Genomic DNA, 17,443 nt, shown 5'->3' with positions numbered 1-17,443 from the left:
TATACACATATAACACGTATATAGATATATATACTACCTATACACATATAACACGTATATAGATATATATACTACCTATACACATATAACACGTATATAGATATATATACTACGTATACACATATAACACGTATATAGATATATATACTACGTATACACATATAACACGTATATAGATATATATACTACGTATACACATATAACACGTATATAGATATATATACTACGTATACACATATAACACGTATATAGATATATATACTACCTATACACATATAACACGTATATAGATATATATACTACGTATACACATATAACACGTATATAGATATATATACTACGTATACACATATAACACGTATATAGATATATATACTACCTATACACATATAACACGTATATAGATATATATACTACCTATACACATATAACACGTATATAGATATATATACTACCTATACACATATAACACGTATATAGATATATATACTACCTATACACATATAACACGTATATAGATATATATACTACCTATACACATATAACACGTATATAGATATATATACTACGTATACACATATAACACGTATATAGATATATATACTACGTATACACATATAACACGTATATAGATATATATACTACGTATACACATAAATGTCCTCCTGTGGTTGATTGACAGCATGAGTTCATTGGGGGTCCAGATTGGAGATTTCAACCAATCAGGAACCAGGATGGAATAAACAATCAATAGGGTTCCACTACTCCTCCACCTCTCCTACTCCTCCACCTCTCCTACTCCTCCACCTCCACTACTCCTCCACCTTCCTGTGGTTGTGTACTTACGGTCATGTACTTCCTGTCGTGTCCTGCAGGCGGTGCAACAAGACGAAGCGCGGTCGGAGGCAGAAGCAGCACCTGGGTCACTTCCCTTCAGGAACGTCCTCCAGGATGATGTAGCCGCTCCACCCGCTCCACCTTTTTATGAAACACGAGGGAACGTTTTCCTACCACAGACTGGCGCATTTTTGATATCTCAACTTTTTGGTGCCTCTTCTCCCGTCCTTCATCACCAATAGTTTGAATTCCTTCAGGGGCCTTATTTGGAATATTTTGCTCCATATTTGTGTTTTTTTGTTTACCGCCTGGTCGGCGTTGCCGTGGCGATGCCGTGGCGATGCCGTCCTCTGGGACTCTGAACACTGTGGATTCTCCGTATTTATCTGATGGAACACTGTTGATCTGGAAGTTATAATTATTGAATATTTACTGACATATTTCACTTTGAAAACAATCAAACAATAAAGTGTTGCGATTTTCTAAAGCTGGACTTAATATAAGAATTTAAAAAATAAATTCAAAAGATCTTTTTCTAACTCAAAACTTAGTCTGGTTGAAGTTGAGGGTTTGAAAACTGATTTTAATTTTGAGCCAAAAAAAATGCACACATGTGATTTTTAGAGTGAAATATGAAACATAAATGAATTCAATCCTGTGACAGTTTGCTTCCACAGTCAAAGTACACGTTGAGAACAACAAGCTTTTCTTTCTGGCCTTGTGCTGCAGAGGGCGCTCTGCCCCCCGCGGGGGGCGCTCTGCCCCCCACGGGGCTCCCTGCCCCCCACGGGGGGCGCTCTGCCCCCCACGGGGCTCCCTGCCCCCCGCGGGGGGGGGGGGCGCTCTGGGGCTCCCCGTGGGGGGGGCGCTCTGGGGGGCTCTCACATCAAATCACACCCACTTTATTTCTTGTTTTTGTATTTTGTTACGAAGAAAAACCCAAATGCTGTTTTTTCTACTGTCTAAAAGGATAAAAGGTGAACGCTGTTATTTTATTTTACTGCCTGATTCTCGACGTCTCTCCAGAACTGGATCCGAGGTTCTGCGCGTTGTTCTGACGATAACATGAGCTCCTTGTTTGGTCCAGTTTGTTCTTTGTTAGATGGTCCCGAGTGTCCGTCTTTGTGGTAGAAGGATTAGACTCGGTGGGCCGGAGGGAACCGCTGGAACCCCCCGAGGGAACCGGCCCGACTCCACCGTAGATGTTGCATGAACCCGTGAACTCGTTGTTTGGAGCTTTGCTGTAGTGGAACTAGAATTAAATTATGATGTTTGAACCCAACGCGTCATCTCTTCTCTCACAGCAAACGAAGCTCCGTTTGTGGTTCTGACCGAGTTCATTTCTACGTTGATGAGATGGAAACAGAATCTGGAGATAAATCACATCTCAAACCATCTCAGAAGCAACTGTGAAATTCAACACACGTTAAACTCTCGCTGTGAGAACTTAAATCACTATTCAGCCAATGGCGCTTAAGGAGCCTCACCGTCACACCAGCAGGGGGTCTGAAGCTGGAGGGAACAAGGGAAAAGGTGGAGGCTGATGGGTGGGTGATGGAGGAGTAGATGGGGGGGCTTCCATTGCTTTTAATACTCCCAAAGAGGAGCAGGGAGTCACTTTAGCCACGCTGTATTTTTAGCAGCAGAGAACACAGAGGAGCTCCGTGTCCCTCACCGGCATTCCTGTGACATCCGTCCTCTGACGTCTGAGGGGGTTCAGAGCTCCTCAGAGCTCCTCAGAGCTCCTCAAGTGGGACACGACCTCTGCAAGGAGATCTCCCCTTGAGGAGATTTATTTTGATATACATGCGTATTGTTAAAGCTCAGTGGTTCTCTCAGCTCTCCTTTTAGTCCCTCCCCCTCCCCTCCCCTTCTCCCTCCCCCCTCCCCTCCCCCTCCCAGCAGGGTGGAGTCTCCCAGCTGGTCGGACCAGTTCCAGGGTCAGTGGCAGAGGGGTCCAGTCCTCCTGTCCTCCTCCTTTTCTCTCCTTCTCTCTCCGGAGGCTTCTGTTCCTCCTCGTTCTCTTTCCTCGGATCAGCCGATGCCTCCGCCCTCTTCCTCCTCCTCTTCCTCCTCCTCCTCCTCGGCGTGGCTTTGATCTTCTTTTCTTCCCTCAAAGAAACAACAGTTCTCCACCCTCCTCTTCCTCCTCCCGTCTTCCTTTCTACGTTGGGGTGACCAGCGAACATGGCGGACAAACAGGGCATGGCGGCGAGCGGCGGGGAGGACGTGGGGAGCATCATGGCGCTGCTGGAGCGCGTGGCGGGCCTCATGGACAGCGTGCAGACCACGCAGCAGCGCATGGAGGAGCGTCAGCTGGAGCTGGAGACCACGGTGAAGACCATCCAGACGGACGTGGTCAAGCTGACCGCCGACCACGCCAACACCAGCTCCACCGTCGACCGGCTGCTGGAGAAGACGCGCAAGGTCAGCCGCCACATCAAGGACGTCAGAGTGCGCGTGGAGAACCAGAACCTCAGGGTGAAGAAGGTGGAGGCCACCCAGGGAGACCTCCTGGCCAAGAACAAGTTCAGGGTGGTCATCTATCAGGTGAGACATGGACCTCTGGATGTAGATCGCAGAAGTAGATTCTCTTCTAGAATCGTTCAGCTACGCGACTTAATGCAACGTGGAACTTCTAGTCCACAGAAGGAGCGCTGGTTCCCACGGAGAACCTCGCTGAAACCCAACAAACTTCAATTCAGTCTAGCCGATCTGAACGAGACCTGAGCACCAATCCGAACTGAACGAATCCCAAAAGACCGTTAACAAGCACCAGTACTCGACGCCCTGGTCTGATTAGACCTTTATAACAACAATTACAAACTAACTCTAAATTGAATGATCAGTTCCAGTAGATGTTTGACAGGCGAGTGATTTTCGTTCAGGTTGCACAGCTGAGCATCTGGAGGCAGATGTTCTTCTCTGATTGGAAGGGATTTCACAACATGATAAGAACTTATAACCATAAGAACATCCAGCTAACCGATACTGGAAGAGATCATCGAGATGATTGAGCTGGCCCAATGCGCCTGGAGGCCCCAGAGACGCCTCTGAGTTCCTTCAACGTTAACAAACTGAATTAGACAACGAACACGTCAGTTTGAAATAGCAACAAACACACACAGACACACACACACACACACCAGGCTTCATTTTACCTCTTTGGCCTTCACAGTTAGCAGCTGCCGGCGCGATGGAGCTGGTTATTTTAGCCCTGGATCAGCGTCAGTCTGCTGAAAGGTTACACCATCAGTCCACCATCAGTCCACCATCAGTCCACTGAGCTTTCACGTACCTGCAACGTGTGGGTCATTATTCAGCTTTCAGGCCTCAGGCAAATACATCTTTAAACTGAGAAGTTTGAGCACAGCAAAGTTTCATAATCTATATTTTTAAGTGAGGACACTGTGGTAGAAATGTGGTTGGTTGAAGATGCCGATTCTGCTTCACCAACAGCAGAAAAAAGTCGTATTTTGTCGCAGCAACATTTGAGGTGACAGATTAAAGTCAGCAGCTGGACTCTAAAGACCCAAAATCCAGAGAGCTGTTAGCTTTGTGTGCTGCGTTTCTTTAGCGTGCTAAGTGCACCTATCTTAACATTAACACGCTAGAATGCGTGTGACGGGTAAATCCCGGTTACAGTAAAGTGGACTCGAGGTCACTCGTCCTTCAGACGCCGTGTGGATGGAGGTTCCCGTGTTTGTGTCTCATGCAGATCTGTACATTCAGACATTCAGATCTCCCACAAATAGACCTGATTAGCGTGTGTGGAGTTAGCACAGATGCTACATGCGTTCTGTTGTAAGTGACTGTGCCAGCTGGGCGCTGACGGACCAGGTTATTCTGGTGTGAACCTCCACGTCTCCTAATAAAGGCGTCCGCTCTCTCCCGCTCTGATCTGGACGCCTCCAACGTCTCCCGGTTCCGTTAGCTGCTAACGCGCCGCCATCGCTGGCCGATTCCTTCTGACAAATTTGCGTTGTACCACCATGGAGGAGCCGTGTGGGGGTTTAGCGCATAGCTGTGATGTCATGGGATCGGAGGGGCTCACGACCTTTGACCCTGCCGCTGTGAGCACTCCTCCCCGCCCAGAACGAAGAACTTCTGGTGTTCTGCTACGTTCTGATCAGGAGATCCAGTGATGCCAATAGCGACTCAAATAACTTGGACACTAATCAGGGACAATCAGTCCAAAATCTAAACTACGAGTTCATCTCCTCACTGACTGTCTTCGTGGTCGGTTCCACTAAAGTTGATAAATAAATAAAGTGACTCTTTGCTGGAATAAACGTTAACTGGGGATTAATTGATCGGGGGAACAACTGTCACAAGTCGACGGAATCAAGATTCAAGTTTGAATCATAAGTCATTGAATCTGTGATTGAGTCCTAAACTCAATCACAGATCCAAAGGTGCTGATCTGGTATCAGATTACATTATAGTATTAAATAAGTACACAGTACATGTATATCCTGGTATTTGTTGGTTTTTAAATAGTTTTCAGAAGTCAAGCCTGTCGATCTCATCTCCGGGCAGCAGCTGATTATTCAAACACCATCTGGTCGGTTCTTCACATCAAACAGAAAACTAGTTTCTTGACAACTTTCTAATTTCATTAGAATTTGTCATTTGTGATTTTGGGCTCTAAAGTGAATTGATTTGTATACTTGAATAGCTCTCATTTAACCACCAATAGGTAGAAAACATAAAATATGCTGCATCCTGGTTGTCACCGTCTCCGGTGACGGTGTTCACGGTTGTACTGGTCGGCTCCCAGTATCAATGAGTTGAGTCCACCTCCTGTACGGGTCTGGCCTGGACGTGGGGCGGCGTGCAGCATCGGCTTGGAGTCCGTGTGGGCGTAAGTGGATCTGTGAGCTGCTGCGTGCCGCTGAAAGCGATCCGGCGGACAAGTTTAGCTCAGCTGCAGAAACAGGTGCTGCAGGTTATTTGTGGACGCGGGAACGAGGCCGGACTGATTCACACGTGATCATGATGTTCTCCCGGGTTCTCCCGGTGTGATTTTCTCCTCCCGCAGGGCGACCAGGAGGTGAAGGCCGTCGCACCGGGCAACGAGCCAGCAGAACCCAGCGGCAGCGCCGGCGCCCGGCCCGAGGTGGAGCCGGACAAGTTCGAGCTCCCCGCGGACTCGGATGAGGAGTACATGGTGGTGGAGGAGGCCGACTCCTCGTCGGCCGGCCGCGCCAAGAAGACGGGGCTGACGCGCATCGAGAGCTTCAAGGCCACGTTCTCCAGGGAGAACATGAGCAAGACCCGCGAGAACCTGGGCACCAAGGTCAACAAGTTCGGCGAGCGCATCGTGACGGCCGAGAGGCGCGAGAAGATCCGCCAGTCGGGCGAGAGGCTGAAGCAGTCGGGCGAGAGGCTGAAGGAGACCATCAGCAAGAGCGTCCCGGCCAAGCTGAACCTGAAGAAGGAGAGGACTGTGGCGGAGGGGCAGGAGGGGGCCGAGGGCGGCGCCGAGGGGGCCGCGCCCGTCCCTCCGCCCAAAGGCCGCAAGGGCGACGCCACCAAGGCGGCCGCCGAGGAGGCCAAGGCGGACGAGTCCGAGGTGCCGATGTACGACATGAAGCAGCTGTCGTAAGCCGGCGGCGGCGAGGAAAGATCTGGACCGGTTTGTGTGGCCCACTGAGGCCAGAGAGGGGGAGGAGCTCGAGGAGGTGAAGATCGACATTGGGGGGGAAGGTGGTCGAGGGAAGTTACTGGACCGAGCGGTTATTGTGAGTTCTGGACTTTTATTATCCAATCAGAAAATAGTCTTGCTTTTGTTTTGCGGTTCAGTCAACACGGACTTTGGGAAATAAAAGAACAAAGAAAACCTTTTCCTTCCTCCCGCCTGCTGCTGTCAGTTTGTGCATGATGGAGAAGTTGAAATGTGGATGTCTGGAGAACTGATGAGGTCAAGAGCTTTGCACTCAGTGGAATGATTAAAGGTCAAAGGTTACAAACTGTCCCTGAGGATCGACTTGAATAAAGTGGACTTAACAGAAACCGTGTCTCCTTTCAATTGTCCAGCAAATTTTTGGGAAACTTTGAAGATGTCGAAAAGCTAATTGGGACGTTTTGATAAACTGACGCTGCTGAATAGAGTTTAAGAAGGAATTTGAATCAACTTGTTTTCCTCCCACGTGGCTCAAAATCATCAACGAAGAAGAAACGCAACGGAAATTTGTTTGTTTAAGACAGAAAAACGAGAGGCGAGTTTTTAAATGTTTCCATTGAGAAACTTTAAGCTGAGACACAGCAAACAGCTAGTTAGCGCTAGCAGCCGTGTTGAGAGGCATTTACTTTGTTTCAAACGTATTTCAATTTAAATACTCATGGTTTAACGTTTTAAAATGTGTCATTAATGTCATTAATCTGAACATAAAGCAGTTTTCTTGGGACTGGAACACTGTTTGTTTTTAGCGTTGGTTAGCATTGGTTAGCATTGGTTAGCGTTGGTTAGCGTTGGTTAGCTCATGGCTGTGGGAGCTGCAGGTTTGTGTTTTATCGTCACATTGAGAAAATAAAAGTCGACTTCGGTAACCTGTGAAGTTCTTAAATATTCAGTCAGCAGATTTTAGATCTTTTATTCCTTTCAACCTCATCAGAGAAGAATTAACTTCACTGATTTAAATGAAGGAAACACTGGATTCTTCTCTTTTTAAGTTTCTTTTTGACTTTGTTTTTCTCGTTGGATCTGTTCATAAATCGGATTATTTTTAAGAAACGTCAATAAAAGAAACGAGCGTTACTTCACCAGTGAACCGATTGACGTATTTATTCATGAATGTGTAAAGTATTTGACTCCTGAGATCAATCCGGAAACATGTAAATGTGTTTTAAGGGAAGAGATCAAAATTAATAAACTGGTTCTTTGGATAATACTAATACGTTTATTGATGAGTATACAAATATAAAAAGTGATGTTACATTAAGTTTGATTTGTTTATTTATCAGCAAATTTACCAACACGTGAGAGAAAATAACCTGGACTCAAAGAGAAAGTAAAGCAACAAACCACATTGATTCTTCTGAAGTGAATACATGAAGGAAAAGTCCCTTTGGGGGGTTTCAGTTGAATCAGAAGAGACGTCCAGTCCTCCTTTGATCTTTGTTCGTTGGGTTTGACAGATTTAAAACTGTAAAACTTCTATCAGTTATTTATCGAGTGAATTAATAAAAGACTGAGGGAAAGTCTTTTATTGTGAAAGGATTGTCCTGTGTGTCGATGTGAATGTTGTAAAAAGGTCTGTTTGTTTGCACGATGTCTTGATCAGAAAACACTTTGATCATATTTGTGTCAAACTATTTATGGATGAATCAGTTAATTCGGTTTAATGTCTTTAGTGAAGCAGAAAGAGAAGCTTCTTCACTGGGACATAAATTCAGTGACAACATCTGTAACTGAGATGTGTCCATTGTCCGAGGGGACGACGAGACACGCCGGCTGAGGGGGGACAAAGGGGAGGAGCTTCTAACCATCTCTTTCCTTCAGAGCTCCAGCAGCAGGAGACCAGTGTAGGACAGGAAGCCAGAGGACAGCAGGACGTCCCCCACCAGGTGTCCTCTCTGCCCGAAAGGACCAACGCACCGGAGGCAGGGAGGGAGGTGATGGATGGATGAGTGATGGATGGATGAGTGATAGATGGATGAGTGATAGACGGGTGATGGATGGATGAGTGATAGATGGACGGGTGATGGATGGATGAGTGATGGATGGGTGAGTGATGGATGGATGAGTGATAGATGGATGAGTGATAGATGGGTGAGTGATGGATGGATGGATGAGTGATAGATGGATGAGTGATAGATGGGTGAGTGATGGATGGATGAGTGATAGATGGACGGGTGATGGATGGATGAGTGATAGATGGACGGGTGATGGATGGATGAGTGATAGATGGACGGGTGATGGATGGATGGATGAGTGATAGATGGACGGGTGATGGATGGATGAGTGATGGATGGATGGGTGATGGATGGATGAGTGATGGATGGTTGAGTGATAGATGGGTGAGTGATGGATGGATGAGTGATGGATGAGTGATAAATGGATGGGTGATGGATGGATGAGTGATGGATGGATGAGTGATAGACGGGTGATGGATGGATGAGTGATAGATGGACGGGTGATGGATGGATGGATGAGTGATGGATGGATGGGTGATGGATGGATGAGTGATGGATGGTTGAGTGATAGATGGGTGAGTGATGGATGGATGAGTGATGGATGGATGAGTGATAGATGGATGGGTGATGGATGGATGAGTGATAGATGGATGGGTGATGGATGGATGAGTGATGGATGGATGAGTGATAGATGGACGGGTGATGGATGGATGAGTGATGGATGGATGGGTGATGGATGGATGAGTGATGGATGGATGGGTGATGGATGGATGATGGATGGATGAGTGATGGATGGATGATGGATGGATGAGTGATTGCATTGATTACTTTAAGTAACATAGTCAGCCGTTATTTCTGTTCCTTACTGAATTACCCACAATTCATAGCGCTGTGACCATAAAGTCACAACGCGTGTGTGTGAGAGCTAAAGATGGATCCATAAATCAGCAGATGATCCACAGCTTAGCAGTGTCACACACACACACACATTCTAAAAACAGCTGATTGCAGCAGTGTGACAAATTGAGACGGGAGTTTCCCACAGACACACTCACAGGGTGTGTGTGTCTGTGTGTGTGTGTTTGCTTCACTTTGTCACAACGCTATTATTAAATGATACATTGGACACTTGAAGGTCGGGATCAGAGGCCCTGTGATACAAAGAAAGAAATAATGTATATTGACAGACTAAACATCTACTATTATAGATTATATATATATATATATATATATATATATATATATATATATAATATATAGTGTGTGTGTATATAAATGCTTTTGATGAAATATCAATTTGAGTTTTGTAGCCTTACCTGACAGGATATTCATCACACACGATGCGTTCACAGACCGCTGGAAATTATTATATTGCATATTATGACAATATTTAGGTTTTGGAATTGAGCGTTCAAGGCAGCAACTATTTTATTTTCTTAATGCAAAACACAAAATATACAGCTTTATAATAGTTATTGTGTTTTAGACACACATCATTATATATATATATATATAAGATACATCAATATATATACAAGTGTGTATTTTTGAAAGTAACCGTAAAGCATCCCCTGCGTTAGTGTCTATTTCAGACCTGCCAATCAGCGTGTAGTCCCGCCCTAAAGCCGCCCGTTTTATGGTCTGACTCTAAATGGAAAAATAAACAAAAACGTTGTTCTTTGAAACACGTTTAATACCAATAACAAAACAGTGTGAGCGAACTGTCCAACAATGAACGTCTTTCCTTTCCTCTGGAACCTCTCGCGTTTAGCGTGTTTAGCGTGTTTAGCGGCCCGTGGCGAAGCCTTCCTGAGGACCTCGACGAGACCTGGAACCAGTCCCATTAAGGAAAGGACACACACCCAGACGCCAGTCTTTGTCTCGTGGGATCCACCTAGAAGACAAACCCTTTTGAGGAAAAACAAGCCGCACGCCTCCTCCTTCAAGTCACCGCCAGCAGAAAGAGTCCCGTGGCGAGCAGAGCGCCTACGCCACAGCGGGGATGAAGTACTGCAGCGACACGTCTTCATGCAGCAGGATCAGGTGCACCACCCGGTCCTGGACGATATCTGAGGGGACGACATCAAGATGAGACTTGGTGAGGGACGGAGACGTCCAATGCTTTGTTCAGACACTCATTGACCTGCTCGTTCACGGACTTACTGCACATGGCCTTGCTGGGGTTGACCTGCTGTCCTACCAGGAACTGCTGCAGCTTCCGGATGTCCACCCGGGCCTGGACCATGGCCTCGGGGCCCCTGCTCGGAGACGGGCCCCCGTCCTGGGAGGCATCATCGCCTGGGGGGGTTGACAGAAGTAGTGAAGGATGGAGGGAGGTGAGGAGATGTAAGCAAAAGGGTTCGATCCTCTGGGGACCACGACCGTTGTTCTCACCCCACGGAGGGTTCCCCAGGTCTTTGAAGTGAGTGGTGACAGAAACCAGGTCAGTCTCAATCTTCAGGTTCATCTCTCCGCTCAGGTTGGCCTCCATCACCTGAGACACACACGGTGTATTGATCTGGCTACAGAGCTTCTTGGGGGCTTTTTGGGGGAACATGATCGTACCAGGAAGTTGGAGAGGTTCTTCATCCTGTCCACGACGTTCTTCATGGTCTTCAGAGGCGGCAGGTAGATGCTGACCTGCACGGAGGGACAAACGGTCTAGTTCTCGGCTCGTAACCAGGGACAACAAACGGGGAGAGGAGACCTCACTCACATGGAAGTCCGGCATGCCGGGTTCTTTGAACTCGTGCCAGAGCCTCCGCGGGACCACGTCCACCGGGACGTCGTGAGTGACCACTCGACTGAGGCTGGACATGGAGGGCTGGACGGGACAGTCTGCGTTAAGGTCTGAGCCTCCACAAAGCTTCAGCTTGACCCCCCCCCCCTCTCCCCCCGAAGGGGTCTCACCAGCTCGGCGGTGATGGTCAGGCAGGGGCAGTGCTTCTTGGTCAGTTTGATCTTCACCGTCTTGGCACTTTGGACCGTCTTCAGGGCTCTGGACAGGTTCTCTGGCATCACCTCCAGACAGATCTCATTGTCCTCAGAGGACACGCCCTCCATCTGGTACTCGTCGAAGAAGTTGGCCTGCAGGGAGGAAGGAAGGACAAACCAAGAGTGGCCGGTTTCAGTTTCATCCCCTCAGAAGAAATCCAAGGAGCTCACGATGATCTGTCAAAAGAAAAAATTTCAGAAGCTCAAAAGTCTAAAGCTCTCCTGCTCCTCAGATGAGAAGATGGGCAGCACATTCCACGTCTTTACTCCTCAAGAAGAGCGTCTCAAACACACAAATCCCCCAATGGGTGTGATGATCCCACCTGAGACAGCTCGCACCACAAGCCGACGCCCCCATGGGCCACTTTACCCGACAGGACGAAGAACAGGTGGTCCGGAGTCAGCCGCAGGACGCACACCTTGGTCAGCTTCCAGATGGTGGTCACCACCCCTGGGGAGGAGGAGGAGGAGGAGGAAAGGGGGAGGAAGAGGAAGGTGAAAAAGAGAAAGAGGAGGAGGAACAGATCTCCAGCTGATCTTCAGCAGCTTCCTTATTGTTCTAAAGCAAAAATGTCGATTTGATTATTTATTGATGGATGGAAACTTTATTAATGGAGGCGGGAGAAGGTTCGTGCTGCAACACAACGTGTAGTACTGCTAAAAGAGATGAACGAAACATCGGTGCAAAGATTAACCGACCAAGTGGTTTATTTACGCTCATGTGTCGCGGTGTTGCTTTGTAATATTTCCCCGGCGCAGTTCCGGTGGATGCTAAGCAGTTAGCACCGTTAGCTCGCGTTCAGAGAAGCCGCGCTGACTCACGGGTAAAGTGGTGGAGGCACGCGACGTCTACAATCTTCCCCCGAAACTTCATGTCGAGTTGTGACGTAGAGCCCGACGGTGACGTAGATGCGACAGGTTCGGCTCCGCGCGGGAAAGCTTCTGTTTAAGCGCCACGCCGCGAGGATGTCCGTCCGTGTGTGAGGTCCGGAGGAAACAGAAGCCGTTAACAACAGTTCCAGTTTCAGCAGGAACTGAATCCGACATTACTTATTTATTATATATGATATGATGTTAGGTTATATTATATGTTATCACGTTGTAGTAGCGTATATCATGTTATATGCTATTAGGTTTTATCGTTCTACATTGCATTGTGTACTTTTACTGGAGGAATCTGTATTGTCATCCTCCTCCTCCTCCTCTTCTTATTCTTCTTCTTCCTCCTCCTCCCCCTTAATTAATATGAAGTGATTTACTGTATTTAATAAAGACAAAAGAGGTTTTCTAAAACACTTACACTAAAAGTACCTCAGAAATGTACTAAGTTTCTTTCCAGCAGTGAAAGCTTGTACACCTTTCACAAACTTGTGAAAGGTGTACAACTGTCATTGTGTTCCTAAAAATATGTACAATGAATCCGAATCAATTTCTAATTATTCAAGATGTTCACACTCATATTTACAACTTATCTTACTGCTTGTGGGACTATTCGTGATTACAACCTCACTGATCTGGAATCAGCTGTCACTTTACTAAAGGAAGTTATGAAACATTCTTTTAGGAGATTAATAAAGTGGTAACTGAGGAGGTGGAGATAGTTAGAGCTGCTGGTAATGATGTTTTAATGATTGAGAACAACTGGAAATAATATAAATCTTGTCAGAGGTTGTTCTGAATCGTTCATATTATTGATTTGACATTGTTAATGGACTAAATTTATTCATTCCAATAGAACAGTGAGGCTTCTGAGAACGGAAGTTTGGACATTTATACATAAAGAAAGATCCTTTGTTTTATACCAGTATGAGTTTGAAGTATTTGAAGTATTTCTGTGGGACAAACAAAACAAAAGAAAGCTTTTCTGCTGAGTGGGACCAACCCGCCGCCCCAGGGCGCGGCCTCGTGGGGCCGTTTAACAGACGGGGACAGACGGACACGAGAGACGGACACGAGAGACGGACCGGAGAGACAAACAGCAGCAGGAAAGATGAGAGAGATAGTTCACATCCAGGCCGGACAGTGCGGGAACCAGATTGGAACCAAAGTAAGTCAAATATCCACCCAGACGTTAATATACTTAATATAATAAAACATACCGGATTGAACACAACTTTATCAAGAATATTGCATGATAACTATCACATATTATTTATATAAGTCTGTATTTAATGAGGATCGATGGTCGGATCAATAATCACCTGGAAATTGCACTTTCTTGTTTCTTGTTCTCCTGAGTTTGTACCCTATGGTTGAATGCACTTATTGTACGTCGCTTTGGATAAAAGCGTCCGCTAAATGACATGTGATGTGATGTAATATGAGTCACTAAACACAATATACACTCAGATTATTAATAAATCATCACTCACGTTCATCTGTGCGGGGCGGGGCTACACGCTGATTGACAGTCTCTAGTCCTCCTCTGAGTCCTTCAACGTTTCAGTAAACGCACCACACAGCCAGGAAGTCATGTGACCTCTTCTTCTTCTCTTGTTAGTTTTGGGAGGTGATCAGTGACGAGCACGGCATCGACCCGGCGGGCTGCTACGCAGGCGACTCGTCTCTGCAGCTGGACCGAGTCGACGTCTACTACAACGAGGCGTCCTGTAAGGGGGACGAGGACGTCTTAATCAATACCAGAGAGTCGTATTCATCCTCCGCTTCATTCCATTCTTTCAAATTGATAAAAACTGTTTATCTGTTGGAATTAGTTTTAATCTAGTTTTTTAAATAACTAACATTTAATTATTAAACAACAAATTACACTGTTGGGAAAAATACTTTTCAACTTTTCAAATGTGACCCATGAATAAATATTAATATTATTGTATGCATAGATGAAAGAGCATATTGGTTAGAAGACTAATTGACTATTGATTAATTTGATTGATCCACTACAGAGATTATTTTCAGAGAGTTCAAATCCAGACACAGTGACAAAATGTCGAAGCTTTGACCCAAAACCCAAAATTGATCAATATAAAGTCACCAAATAATCCCTTTTTATAGGTATTTAAATAGTATCTAAACAAACCTGTGATGCCTTCAAGGACAGTTGGATTAGTTGGTTATTTCTGGTGTGCTTGGTGCAGCACATAAATACGTCCCCCGCGCTGTGCTGGTGGACCTGGAACCAGGAACCATGGACAGCGTCCGCTCGGGAGCCTTCGGACAACTCTTCAGACCGGACAACTTCATCTTTGGTAAGATCATAAGATTCATCTTCAACCCCTGAGGTCCAAAAAGACCTGCAGATGCCCTCATGAGGACACCATGGAGACCATTTTAAATGATCTGTTCATGCACATGTTGCCTCCCTTTGTGTCCAAATTTAACTCGGTTCAATCAACCAATGTACTTATTTAATAATCACGTTTCTCATTAATGATTAAAAATTGCTGCGTTTTATTCCATAGTAGTTAGATTTAAGGAAAGAAAAGTAGATTTTTGCGTTGTTTTGGATTCGATCCTGGAGGAACCTCGCGGTGCCCCAGAGGCTCAGACCAGGACGGGAAGCAGGAGGCCTCAAACATCTCCCTCCTCTCCCCCCATTGGCTGTCCTCAGGTCAGACGGGCGCAGGGAACAACTGGGCCAAAGGTCACTACACGGAGGGGGCGGAGCTTGTGGATTCGGTCCTGGACGTCGTGAGGAAGGAGTGCGAGCACTGCGACTGTCTGCAGGTGAGCAGCACTTCTTTCCTCTTCTTTTTATTACGCGTCGGCCCCTTAAAGGTCAAACGACTTCAATCTCAGTGGTTCCACCCGCAGGGGTTCCAGCTGACTCACTCCCTGGGCGGGGGCACCGGCTCGGGTCTGGGAACCCTGCTGATCAGCAAGATGCGGGAGGAGTACCCGGACCGGATCATGAACACCTTCAGCGTCATGCCCTCGCCCAAGGTACCACGCTTCTGTCCCGCTTCTGTTCGCTCCGACCGGTGAGCGAGGCTCTCTGATGAATGTTAACAGCCCCCCCGCCACTGACCTATGACCCCCATCACCCCGCCAGGTGTCGGACACCGTGGTGGAGCCCTACAACGCCACCCTGTCCGTCCACCAGCTGGTGGAGAACACGGACGAGACCTACTGCATCGACAACGAGGCTCTCTACGACATCTGCTTCCGCACGCTCAAGCTGACCACGCCCACCTACGGCGACCTCAACCACCTGGTGTCGGCCACCATGAGCGGCGTGACCACCTCGCTGCGTTTCCCCGGCCAGCTCAACGCGGATCTCCGCAAGCTGGCGGTGAACATGGTGCCGTTCCCCCGGCTGCACTTCTTCATGCCGGGCTTCGCCCCCCTGACGGCGAGAGGCAGCCAGCAGTACCGAGCGCTCAGCGTCCCCGAGCTCACGCAGCAGATGTTCGACGCCAGGAACATGATGGCGGCATGCGACCCGCGGCACGGGCGCTACCTGACCGTGGCCGCGGTCTTCCGCGGGCCGATGTCCATGAAGGAGGTGGACGAGCAGATGCTGAACGTGCAGAACAAGAACAGGAGCTACTTCGTGGAGTGGATCCCCAACAACGTGAAGGTGGCGGTCTGCGACATCGCCCCTCGCGGACTCAAGATGGCCGCCACCTTCATCGGCAACAGCACGGCCATCCAGGAGCTCTTCAAGAGGATCTCTGAGCAGTTCTCAGCCATGTTCCGGCGGAAGGCCTTCCTGCACTGGTTCACGGGCGAGGGCATGGACGAGATGGAGTTCACCGAGGCCGAGAGCAACATGAACGACCTGGTGTCCGAGTACCAGCAGTACCAGGACGCCAGCGCCAACGACGGCGAGGAGGACGAGGAGGACGAGATCGTCGAGTAAGAAGTCCAACACGTCTGGTAAACCGGGCTTCTGTGAAACATGATTGATTGTAATATAAATAATATACAACACAAGGAGTCACAACTCTTTGATTCAGCGCAAAACAAAAAGGTGGATTATCTGCCTCCGGTTCAAATCATCATCTCCAGGATGTTTTTCAATGGAAAAACACCAGAAAAAAGCTTCTCTGAAGACCTCAAACTGGCTCTTCTGGGTTTGAATGATTTATCTGCGTCAGCTGACAGCTTTGGATAAAGGTCCGATCCTTCAAACCGGAGCCGCCGTTAACCCCCCTTTGTCCAGCCCGGTAATTCCCCCCCCGTCCGGGCCTTAGATACCCGCCCAGCCAGCAGTTCTGTTTGTGCGGCGGATCACAGACAGCAGAGAGCGCCGCTCTCGCGTCTCTCGCCCCCCTTTTGTCCCTCAGCAGCGCCGCGTCAGGTGATCACAGCCAATCAGAGCGCAGCGCTTCCTGAGCCACACTGCAGGTGCAGGCTTTAAAGTTATACCTATATATATATATAAACGTATACAATGACGTGCTGGCGCCCTCCAGAGGCTCCACAGGTCATTACACCAAGGACCAAGTGCATCTACAGCCCAAAACAATCCTAATAATGACAACAACAATAACTAGGTTTGATCCTCCAGCAGGAGCTGCAGCGCGGAGCGGCGGTTTGACGAGCCAATCAGAGAGCAGGAGGCAGCTTGAGCCCAATCGATTGAAGGGGCGGGTCGTCAATAAAATAAAATCCTGCAATGTGAAGGTTGTTAATCAGGAGAACTATTATCACCATCGTTATTATATGTAATATGTTTACCACTTAAATCTAATGGGAATTACATCTTCTGTTTTATGAGCAAACTACTGTTTATTAATAAGTTCTGTTTTAGTCCATTAAAAGTCAACTCATTGTTCTCCCTGTGAGTTTATTCAAAATAAACGACGACGTTACACTGAAGAAAAAGATTGTAAATGTGGTTAAATAAAAAGGTATTTTAGACATAAACATTTTCATTGATATCTTGTACTTCTTGAGTAAAATGTATTTAGTGTATGAATTAAAACGGACAGGATCCACTGCTTTATTTATAGTTGTATTTATGAAATCACTGCAAATATCTAGTTCTTCTTGGTTTGAACACCAGAATAAT

General features: G+C 47.1%; 4 protein-coding genes across 8 annotated transcripts in view; 3 read left to right on the top strand and 1 right to left on the bottom strand.

Annotated features, from left to right (window-relative positions):
* LOC144390155 (tomoregulin-1-like) overlaps positions 1-2,114 on the top strand; it is a 7,828-nt gene extending 5,714 nt beyond the window's left edge. Inside the window, exon 10 of the mRNA XM_078096426.1 lies at positions 876-2,114. Coding sequence (XP_077952552.1) covers positions 876-960 — 85 coding nt within the window. The 3' untranslated portion in view covers positions 961-2,114. The remainder of the gene's footprint in view (positions 1-875) is intronic.
* A 441-nt stretch (positions 2,115-2,555) lies between these two features.
* On the top strand, positions 2,556-6,852 carry cavin4b (caveolae associated protein 4b). Its single transcript, XM_078096427.1, has 2 exons — positions 2,556-3,387; positions 5,879-6,852. Exons 1-2 carry the CDS (start codon positions 3,025-3,027, stop codon positions 6,443-6,445), a joined length of 930 nt encoding a protein of 309 aa, XP_077952553.1. The 5' UTR covers positions 2,556-3,024; the 3' UTR covers positions 6,446-6,852.
* A 3,298-nt stretch (positions 6,853-10,150) lies between these two features.
* On the bottom strand, positions 10,151-13,976 carry hus1 (HUS1 checkpoint clamp component). Of its 2 annotated transcripts, none has more exons than XM_078096423.1 (9): positions 13,842-13,976; positions 12,292-12,411; positions 11,793-11,920; positions 11,386-11,562; positions 11,192-11,299; positions 11,041-11,115; positions 10,870-10,969; positions 10,639-10,773; positions 10,151-10,544 (listed from the first exon to the last, which is right to left on the bottom strand). In XM_078096423.1, exons 2-9 carry the CDS (start codon positions 12,341-12,343, stop codon positions 10,462-10,464), a joined length of 858 nt encoding a protein of 285 aa, XP_077952549.1. In that variant the 5' UTR covers positions 12,344-12,411; positions 13,842-13,976; the 3' UTR covers positions 10,151-10,461. The 2 variants fall into 2 exon arrangements, with proteins under 2 accessions (XP_077952549.1, XP_077952550.1); XM_078096424.1 differs by lacking the exon at positions 13,842-13,976 and adding an exon at positions 12,632-12,704.
* Positions 13,377-17,298, top strand: tubb6 (tubulin, beta 6 class V). Of its 4 annotated transcripts, none has more exons than XM_078096422.1 (7): positions 13,377-13,516; positions 13,970-14,078; positions 14,565-14,675; positions 15,038-15,153; positions 15,241-15,369; positions 15,479-16,284; positions 16,940-17,298. In XM_078096422.1, the coding sequence occupies exons 1-7, from the start codon at positions 13,460-13,462 to the stop codon at positions 16,998-17,000; spliced, it is 1,389 nt and encodes a 462-aa protein (XP_077952548.1). In that variant the 5' UTR covers positions 13,377-13,459; the 3' UTR covers positions 17,001-17,298. The 4 variants fall into 4 exon arrangements, with proteins under 4 accessions (XP_077952548.1, XP_077952545.1, XP_077952547.1 ...); XM_078096419.1 differs by having other exon boundaries at positions 13,393-13,516; positions 16,943-17,298; XM_078096421.1 differs by having other exon boundaries at positions 13,393-13,516; positions 15,479-16,305; positions 16,943-17,298.
* The last annotated feature ends 145 nt before the right edge of the window (positions 17,299-17,443 follow it).

The sequence above is a fragment of the Gasterosteus aculeatus genome, chromosome 21 (assembly GCF_964276395.1).
Source record: "Gasterosteus aculeatus chromosome 21, fGasAcu3.hap1.1, whole genome shotgun sequence".
NCBI classification, from domain to species: Eukaryota; Metazoa; Chordata; class Actinopteri; order Perciformes; family Gasterosteidae; genus Gasterosteus; species Gasterosteus aculeatus.
Note: the sequence above shows the minus strand (reverse complement) of the source record. Positions and strands in the feature narration are given on the sequence as shown.

Excerpts from the sequence above, each read along its gene's own strand:
- cavin4b (XM_078096427.1), top strand. The coding sequence starts at position 3,025 with ATGGCGGACAAACAGGGCATGGCGGCGAGCGGCGGGGAGGACGTGGGG. Across the intron at positions 3,388-5,878 it reads TCAGGGTGGTCATCTATCAG|GGCGACCAGGAGGTGAAGGC; the intron begins GTGAGACATGGA and ends CTCCTCCCGCAG.
- hus1 (XM_078096423.1), bottom strand. The coding sequence starts at position 12,343 with ATGAAGTTTCGGGGGAAGATTGTAGACGTCGCGTGCCTCCACCACTTT. Across the intron at positions 11,563-11,792 it reads TGTGGTGCGAGCTGTCTCAG|GCCAACTTCTTCGACGAGTA; the intron begins GTGGGATCATCA and ends TCCTCCCTGCAG. Across the intron at positions 10,970-11,040 it reads AGAACCTCTCCAACTTCCTG|GTGATGGAGGCCAACCTGAG; the intron begins GTACGATCATGT and ends TGTGTGTCTCAG.
- tubb6 (XM_078096422.1), top strand. The coding sequence starts at position 13,460 with ATGAGAGAGATAGTTCACATCCAGGCCGGACAGTGCGGGAACCAGATT. Across the intron at positions 15,370-15,478 it reads GCGTCATGCCCTCGCCCAAG|GTGTCGGACACCGTGGTGGA; the intron begins GTACCACGCTTC and ends TCACCCCGCCAG. Across the intron at positions 16,285-16,939 it reads GAGGAGGACGAGATCGTCGA|CAGGAGCTGCAGCGCGGAGC; the intron begins GTAAGAAGTCCA and ends TTGATCCTCCAG.